General features: G+C 41.6%; 1 protein-coding gene across 2 annotated transcripts in view; it reads right to left on the bottom strand.

Moving 5' to 3' along the window:
* GPM6B (glycoprotein M6B) overlaps positions 1-5,138 on the bottom strand; it is a 30,597-nt gene extending 25,459 nt beyond the window's left edge. For both annotated transcript variants that reach the window (XM_010136320.1, XM_010136321.1), the window contains exon 1: positions 5,078-5,138. In XM_010136320.1, the coding sequence (XP_010134622.1) occupies positions 5,078-5,138 (61 nt within the window). The remainder of the gene's footprint in view (positions 1-5,077) is intronic.
* Between the last annotated feature and the right edge of the window lie 4,488 nt (positions 5,139-9,626).

The raw sequence follows: 9,626 nt of genomic DNA, 5'->3' as shown, positions 1-9,626 counted from the left end.
GTATGGAATGAGAGTTTAACTCGGCACCCTGAATAGTTAGGAAAGGAAATAGGTTTAAACTACTTCTTTATCTTTTGCTTTTTGTGGAACTAACCACGCTAAGTACATTCCCAGGTCTAGGTTACACTACACTCCATGCACAACCAAGATTGCATAGCTCGAGGCCTCCTGTCAGAACCAGGTTTTACTACATCCTGCCCAGATGCAGCAGCTACAGAACTGATGTTTTCATGTCACACCACACTGGCACACTGATGGTGATTGTGGTGTTCAATATTCATTGGGATGAATCACCCTGCACGGCTGTAATAAAATTCCCAGTGCCCAACATCCTCACGCTTGCTGCCTTTAGCATATGATTTCAGAGGAAACAAACAGTTATGACATTTACCGTCGCAGCTGACGACACAGTCCACAGGAGCAAAGGGAGGGATGTTGCTTGTCGTTTATCATCTGGCGATCTGGTGATGAATACTGCATTGGGGCAAGGCTGGCCAGAAAATAGGGAAGGGGCAAAGTAACTGAGGGGCCTTCCCTCAACCCCTCTTCGCTCACCTTTTTACCCCTTTGGTCCCCACTGCAGAGTCCATTGTGCACATACACTGTCATCTGGGTTTCCCCACCACCCCGTTACCCTATCTTGTAGCACATATGTCTAGGTCTTCTGCTTTCATGAGGTCATTCAGACCAGGATGAGTACATTCCCTGAATGTTTTTCAACCCCCTCCCATTTAGAAACCAAATCCTATTCACTAAACCCTAAATCGCTAAGCCTGCCAAATTATTATCCCCAGAATATCGCATGTCCCAGATTCTCCCCAAGCTGGACCTCTCTTCCTACAGACATATTCTTCAGGGACTTACAACAGTTATTGTTTTCAGGGATCTAAACCATAAATAAACTGCTTGAAAAAGGAAAAAATATGCAGCATATTAAAAATCCTTAAAAAGGCTTAACAGCCCTGATATCACTGTGTGAGCCTAACATTAAAAGGGTGTGTTTGAAAATTTTGGTTAATTTCCATAACACATATATAAATAAGATTTTTTTCTATTTGCTGTAATGAAAAATACATCTATCTGTGATGCATCAGAATGTTGTAAGCTCACTGTGTAAAAAGAACTTCATTAGAAGTAAAATAAAGTGCACATTAATTCACTCCTTTCTCACATCGCACTTTAGCAGCTTCATTTATACTGTCCTCACAGTTGGACAGTTCTGTTTAAGAGAAGTAGTTTCTTTCTATTTTTGACTACCATATATTTGTCTGTTTAGAGTTTAAAAGCTGGAAGATTGCTTCATGTACGATGAAAATTAAAGCCCTTCCTGAGCACGAGGACTTCATCGAGAACACATTCAGGAGGGAAGAGCCAATCAAGAGAAACCTTTGGTACAGCTGCTCAGGCTGGTTTTCATTATTTCTCAGCATAGCATGTGCAATTTGAACACTGTATGTATTCATATATGGAAACCCTATCCTAGTGTAATGGCTTTCTTCCATCCTCCCATGTGTGACTGGTGAATTCACCATGGTCACCCAGTTAGGTTTTATTTTGTTTTGTTTTCTGAATTTTCCAACTTGGTAGTATTTCTCATAGTTAAATAGAAAAGGAAACTTACTGTCTCTGTTAATGTGTATCAGGATCTATATCCTTCACTGCTGATGCAAAACGGCATTTCGTTTTTCTTATTTATTCCACCTCAGTAAATCTGCCTGCCCAGCCCTCACTTTTTGATTTCATTTAATGCCTGCAAGATAAACCCTGTCATTTGTAATAATTTGTAAACCCTCATCTTTAAAATGCATCCAATCTGTCCTGCAGCCCTGTAAAGTATCCGTTAAACATTTTGCTTCAGCTTGCTCATGGTGTTCTCCTCTGATAAGGGCTGCTGATACACAGCATAAAGCTGACTTATTTCTTATCTCCATCAACATGGGTGTTGTTCCATTTCCAATTAAAAAAACTGGGGCAGCAGCCACTCATCTGGATGCAGAGAAACAAATGTCTGACAAACACTGAATCCATCAGCTGGGCAGTATCACTGCCTGAATCATGCAAGGGGATTAATGAAAACAATTATTAAAATATAAAACTGGAATTCGTATACAATTTATCAAACTTTAAAACCTAAATGAGAGCTATCATTTTCATTTATCAATCAGTAATCACTCATAAAGCACATAAGCTTGTGTAAATTGTCTCAGCTACACTGCAATCCAAAATAACTGGTCATCCACATTTGCCACTGGGATGGGAAATGCAAACCAGCACCTATGCGACACCACCGTTCAGATCTGACTGTATCAGGTGCTCAAACTGAAAACAGATTTTACTGCTCATCCCAAGTGCTCGGGCAGTATTGCTCTCCAGCATTATTCCAAGTACAGGGGAGCCCTGTATACAGGCAGCACGCAGTCCTAGCCCAACTTCCTCCAAGTATTCTATAGAATTACAGCACATAATCGAGGAGGTCCTTGCACTAAAAAACAACCCAGAAAGCTGTAGTTTAAAATGCTGGTAAAATAAAAAAAATCCTCTTAGCTTAGAAGAGCAATTTGTTATTAGTTAAATGCGGACACTTTCCTCAGAACCTGGTGGTGCAAAGCATACAGTGCATGGACCTCAATACCTAAAGTGAAACACTCCGGATCTTCTCTTGCTCAGTCTTGGCAATAGCAACACACCCAAACCTCTTCAGATGTTGGTTTAGCTCCTTAGACACTGCAATTCCTTTCTAGAAGGAAGAGTTAAAAGACTTTATGACAGCACATCAATTGCTTCAAACTGTGGCGGTTGCCTTGCAATCACTGGATCTAGGGCACCTCATAAAGGAGGGCCATTACACCAAGTCCAGGTGGGACCTTAGGGGAAGAAGCAAATATTGCAAGCCTGGCAACAGGAAGTAAGCCACAGCAAGCAGGAGACCCAGTCCAGACAGTAAACGGACACTCCTTTGAAGAGGTCAGCTTCTGTTTTATACTCCAGAATGAAGAGCAGCATTTTCCTGGAAGTTTCTTCACTCAGAGAAAAATCTCATCTCTCTCCACGAGAGCTGCTGGAGAATGAGCCCTTCTGAAAAATCCTGCCATTTCAGAGATATCTGATGCCTGCTGAGCCCATCTAAAAACCTGACTGGGCTTGACAGTCTTAGCACTTTGGAAAAACGAATGTGCTGCCTACATCACTGTTTCATGGTGGCAACCTTGCAGGGGAATCTGGGCTATTTATTTTGCTGTTGAATGTAGCAGTAGGACTGTTTCAGCCTTCTATACTTGAATTTGCTGTGAAACACATTGGGAATTTAATTGAGTAGAAATACCGAGCATAACGTCAGAGACCATACGTTACTTTCAGAAATGAGGGAACTGGCAAGAACAAAGCCTTGAAGTGTTACATGCACATACCTATGTAACAGATCCAAAGTATAAAATTATCACAGAAAAACAGGAATTGGTGGTAAAATTAAGATAAGAAGTTTCCCTGCTTGCATCCTATGAAAGCAACAGATCAAGCACCTCGACTTGGTAACAGATTTACTGTTCTTCATGTCGTACTTTCATCCTTGCCAAAACAAAAGGGAAACCATAAACTTATCATAGACACACTCAGCAACACATTTTGTTTTGCACAGCTGCTAAGGCATACAGATAACTTTCTGTGGTATATATTGTACCCGAGTTCTACCACTTTAAAAGAAATCAGTCAGAAGAAAAAATGGCTGTAATTTTTGAAGAATGATCTATGACTTCAAGGTGGTTTTATAGCCAAGGTATTTAGGACATTTTGCCCATTAAATACTCAAAATCTGCAGAGAGGTGGGTTATTGGCCACATAGACTAATGGCTTTCAGAGTTTAATCTCTCATCAGTGGACCTCCTTTTGTGAAATCCCTAAGGGATTATGTAGTACTATGTCTAATCACTTGACAAATTTCATTTACTTGAAACTGAAGCTAGGTTTGAATTATACAAAGCGTGCAGGATGAATTAGATTCAAAGTAGGAAAACAAAATCTGGTACTGGACAGTACTTGGATTCATCACTACGTCCATATCTGAACTGTTCAACAATAAAGGAAACAATACTACTCAGGGAAATGCCTTAGTTGTGTATCAGCTGCATATGCCTACGAGATACTCAGATTTCTTATAAATGACACGAGAGGTTCAAAAGTATACTATGACTCGTAAAAAGGCAGTGGAAATTTTAATAATTCTGTTATTGTGGTCTCATTTAGCAAAAAAGTATTGCTATGATTTGTACAGCAGTCTGCCACACTGAAGATGGACATCTATCTGGCATAAATTATACGATGCAGAAACAAAACAGTCCTTTGCTAGTTGAATTTACCCTCTGAAGTTCAGCACTCCAGACCAAACAAGTCACCTATAAGGCTGGGATAGATGAAGTGTGTCTCCTCCTGTGCTGCCGACTCCCTACTGCAGAAGTGCTACTATGGAATCGTTCTCTCCATTAAGCAGCAATTCTCAGTGATTAACACATCCTGAAACCTAATGTTGTGAAACTCATTGCATTATTCCCCATTATCTACGTACAAAAAATTTGCCAGACAACACCATAGAAAAGGAATTTAAAATTAAGAGTAGCACTTGGCATCAAGCTAACTACGTGAAGGTTGTGTGACAGTATAATCGATTAAATGTTATCATAACCTAGGTCTCCCACACTGCATTGCAAAGTCTTGCTACATGGCTAGTCTTGATGAAAACACCAGATTATGGCTCTGAAAACAACATGCAAACACACAGGCACACGCTACCTCCGTAAACCAAATTTACAAAAATCTGTCAAAGACACAGCAGTAACAAAAACTTCTTTTGCAAACATCATTTCGGGTAGGGCTAGGACATATTCAGAGCAAATACAGACACAGACAGAAAGATTGCTGCTCTATTAATTTGTTGTCAAGCCATGCAAGGAAGGACGGCTGAAAGCCCAAAGATGCAGTAATGATTGTTTAAGAGCTATTCGAAAAAGTGACAAAACTGGCCTAAACCTCTTTAAGCCCCCTGAATGAAAAGATTTAAACAGGCTATTGTTAGACCCCTGGGTACCTTTTTTCTCTTGGCTTTGTTCTGCATTTTCCTCCGCTGCAGTTTCCATGGCTGGCTTCATACCATCCACCAAAAATGCCGCCCCCCCCTCCCCCCCCAGCAAGCACTTTTTCTCTTCGCCTCCTTTCTCACTCCCTTCCGTCTCCTATTTACGGCGGCAGTGATTGAGCGGCTCTGTTCTCCCCTACAGTAGATTACAGTCCTTTCCAAAACGCCAGAAGAGTCTTGTCAGCTTCAATTTCGCTCCGCTGACTGGTCCACGAGGAGCTGTGCCAGCGAGCACTCAGCCATACGTCACCGTGGTCCCCAGCTATAAAATAGCCATCCTGCACCCGACTGTGCCCCAGCTCACCGCGTTGTGGGGATCGGTATCACCAGCTCGCAGCCCCTTCCCCTCGCCCTCTGGTCTCCCCTTCTTTTCCCTGTCTCCCAAGGCTCTTGACGAATGTTAATCAATTCTCTGGGCGGTGAATGGATTGGTGACATCGGGAGGGGAGATGCAGCTGAGAAAGAAAGGAGCCCCCCAGCCGTCATGGGGTGAGCCCCCCGGCCACCATCTCTAAGGGGAGTGCACGCCGGCACACAATTGCAAGGCTCCCTTTCCCATGGGACCTCGGTACTATGCTCCGCATTTTGATTTATTCCACATGCCCTCTGCTCTTTCAAGGGGCGGGGGTTGATGGGTCTGTTCTCTGTTTGCTTTCTTTGCCGAGTAAGTTCCGCTCACCCACGGCAAAAGACTGTGTGAGAGAAGCCTAAAAGCAAAAATGGGCAAATATATATGTACATGGAAAATTTAATTTTTTTCTCTGACTAGCAAGCACAATGGAAAAAAAGGCACCAAAAAATCCAAGCAAGTGGAGAGGAAACAAGCTCAAGTGACCTAAAATTTATGTGCAACAATTTAAAGGATAAAAGTTAAAGAAAACACAGCTTGGGTTTTAAAAGGAGTGCAGAGCTGCTGTTAAGCACACGTTCGATTGCTCCCCTAAATCCAGATAGACTGCAGCACAATCACACAAGACGTACTAACTCAGCTCTAGGAGCCACAAAACCAGCACATGTCTATATTGCTCTGTGAGAGGTGACTTTAGGTGTCCTCCGGCCACTCTGAGCAGCCCTGTGCTGTGGAGCCAGAGCAGGGCAACACCATGCAGGGGTATTATTCACCTTCCAGACCCCAAGATAACTGACATATTTAAGGCTGTACGGTACTGAGGCTAATTAACCTTGCCTATCACTTTGTTTGTCTCGATGGCCTCACAGTGCGCCACACTGCACAGGGCAGACATGCCCAAAGGCAGCTCTTTTAGCGTGTAGGATGATGGAGCAACATTGGAGTAATGGCCTTTGCAGTCTGGCAGGCTTCGCTGGTCCAGCAGCCTCGGCTGCTTCTGCAGGCTGCAAAGATGCCTAGCGCATTCAGCAAATGCTGGGGATTTTAAAACCTACACGCTGATGCATGTTCTGTATCGCGGATTCAACCAGCAGAGTGGGAAGAGAGAAGCAGACCAAAGATTTGTAGCTGCAATTCAGCCTCTTCTGGTTAAAGTTACTACATACGTAATTTCGCTGTGCTCTTTTATTTCTATAGGTGCTTAGTGAGAAAACCAAAAACACTCAGATCCTACCCAAAGAGAAAGTTCCCATCTCTTGCAAGAAACCAGTGCATGAATCCTCTTCTGTCACTGTGGTCACTATAGTTTTTACTTTGCTTGGGCATTACTGCTCAGACACAGGCTTCAGCCCAGCCACCAAGAGGTCTTGGACTTATCCTAAGGTTTCATATCTCAGCATCAAAACTTGGTATCAAGCATTTGTCTAAAAAGCTTCCTTGGAGTCAGGCAAAGTCTGCAGTTGAAGCTCTCACCTCAGCATACATTTTCATATGCAGGATGTAGTTAATTTGTTGAGGAGATGAAATATCCTCAGGAACCAGTGTGAGGCAATGGGTTGAGTTCCTGAGTTTGAGTTCCAATGGGTTTTGGACATCAAATCAGCTGCCCCAGTAGAGACTTCAACCCAGGTGCACAAAGTGTTTCTCCAGTTTCCTCCCACACCCACACAGCAGTTCATACACATATTGAAATCCCTGCCCAGCAAGAGTATGGACTGCAAACGCACTCCCTCAAGGAAGCAGCTGAAAGGTGAATCCATAGGTGATGTGTTTGCTGCAGTCTTTCAACCACTACTAAAAGATGTTCGAATCCCACAGTCAAGAAAGGAAAAACAACTTCCTTACATTTTGGATAACAATTTTGCAAATAAATGTTCCACAAAGTGTTTTTTCCCCACCGCTTAACATCAGTAAGATTGAAAATCCATAGCAAACACACCTTACTTGCTGAAAGTCACAGAAATTTTATTCACAGTTCAAAACAGTTGATTGCCTTAGACATTAAAATTACCTTCTTGGATGTTGTCATTGTTCAGCTTCTGCTCGCTGCTGTCATAGTCTACATCTCCATTTCTTAATGATCTTTGCTTACTTTGGAAGGTCTAGAAGTTTAAAAAGTTTAAACCTCTCTTCTGACTACCCCAAGTTACAAAAGGCCTGTTCCAAAACTAATTCAAGTGGTATAATATTAATGTCCTTACCAGTATAAATACACAGAAAATACAAACGTCATCTGGAATTTCATTTCTTTAAACAGAAAATACATTAGACAGAACCTTTGGTTACAGACTGTCCCTGGAGGAAACCCACTGACAAAGCCCTCCACTCTGAAGGAGTAGGTCTCACTGACACAAACAGCTGCACGCTTTTCTGCTGGCAAGCAGGTTTTGTTAGCCAGGCTCAGGACTTCAGAGCAGGGTTTTTTTCACAAAATAAAACCTAACAGGTGGGGAATCTATTTTCCCCTGCTATTCTCCCAGGATAACCCCTTCCCCAAATGAGCAATGAAGAAGTCAGTGTGCCATACCAGAATGAACTTCACAAGAGCTTGAACTGAAGACTTCAGAAGCCATCAATCCCAACTGTTCAAAAGCATTAATTCTACCTACTAGATAATCTTCTAAAAGCTTCAAGGGATACATGAGTGTAAAGTTCTCCTCCCTCCCTTCTTGCTACTTTCCAGATTGCTGTAATATATGATGGGTTTTAAGCACTTATCATCTTAAGTCATTTCTTAATCTTCAAACCTCTGTCCCATCATTGATAAACACAGCAGATAAAACAAACTATACGCTATTTCCTCCAGTGCTAACATGGGTGCCAGCCTTGAGCCTCAAGCATTAATCCCAGCCAGCAAGTTGTCTCTTCCAATGCTCCCTCTCTTAATCAGATACAATATGTGATAAGACTGGGAGACATCAAGTCTATGCCTATGACAACACAGCAAAATAGGAAGCCTCAGAGGTAGAAATTACAAAAAATTCTTTCAAGACTGATACTCAGCAAAAACCTGCTGTACAGACCAGGCTGACTTAGATAACCAGCAATAAAGGGAGGGCAGCTAGTTTCATTTTAGGAGTTCAATACAACATTCTATTCGCAGACCAAAAGCAAAAAGAAAATGAGGAGAGGGGCTGAGCAGTAAGGGTTTCTGCTGCTGAAGCCCAGATGAGAACCTAAAGCCAAACCTCAGGATGAATAGCAGTGGAACACAGTACGTGAAGGCACTGCAGACTAAGCCATATTCATTGGAAAATAGTCTTAAAAGAAGAGGTTTTAATCTAGTTTATCTAGATTTTAAAAAAGCATTTAATCATTTTGCTCAGTCAAGTAAAATAGCACAACTGCACAAGTTAAAAAAGGTATTAAAAACCCAATATTTTTCATGTTCCAATTCCTTTGGAACATCTATCTTTAATGTCACTGAATCTAGTTTACATTCCTGAAGGCTGAGAAGCTCTGTCACAAGCTACAGCAAACTCTTCACAAGCTTTCAGGAGATGAATACACACTTGCCATTTCTACAAAGTCTTCACAGAGCTGTAATGAAGAGTGTTCTCACATACTTCAAGAGCAATTTGAGATTAGCTTACGAGATCTGAGACTCAGAAGAAAAAATACAGAGACTGTTCCTCAAACAACGTTAACATGCATTCCAAACAACTAATTTTAAAGACAACTTATAGAATGTTTGTTTTTTAAAAAATACACAGAAACATTTGAGAAAAAGAACAAACACACATGCAGCCACTTGGTCTATCTCTCAGTGTAATTGTTTATGTTTTGAACGGCTTTAGACCACTTACCTAAGACTGAGTGTAAAACCCAATCTGAATGCTTATGCGAAAGCAGGCAAATTTTCCATGTGGATAAAACCAAACATGACAACACGCTTTTAGTTGTGCAGCAGTCATACACCTGGCAAGTATTTAAAAAAAAAAAATTGGGGGCCTTTCAGACATGTTAAATTATTAGGAAAATGAAATTCAAATTAATGAACAGATACCAGTGGGGGAAAAAAAAGCACTTTTACCACATTATAAAATATAGGCTACTAAACCCCTGCACTTGGATTTCTGTAGAAAGGGCAAAACTAAAGGCTTAAGTGTGGATAGTGATTATCTTTGCTGCCAAAGAAAATGACCAAGTTAA

The sequence above is a fragment of the Buceros rhinoceros genome, unplaced genomic scaffold (assembly GCF_000710305.1).
Source record: "Buceros rhinoceros silvestris isolate BGI_N320 unplaced genomic scaffold, ASM71030v1 scaffold7435, whole genome shotgun sequence".
NCBI lineage: Eukaryota > Metazoa > Chordata > Aves > Bucerotiformes > Bucerotidae > Buceros > Buceros rhinoceros.
This window is presented reverse-complemented; position numbering and strand designations above follow the sequence as displayed.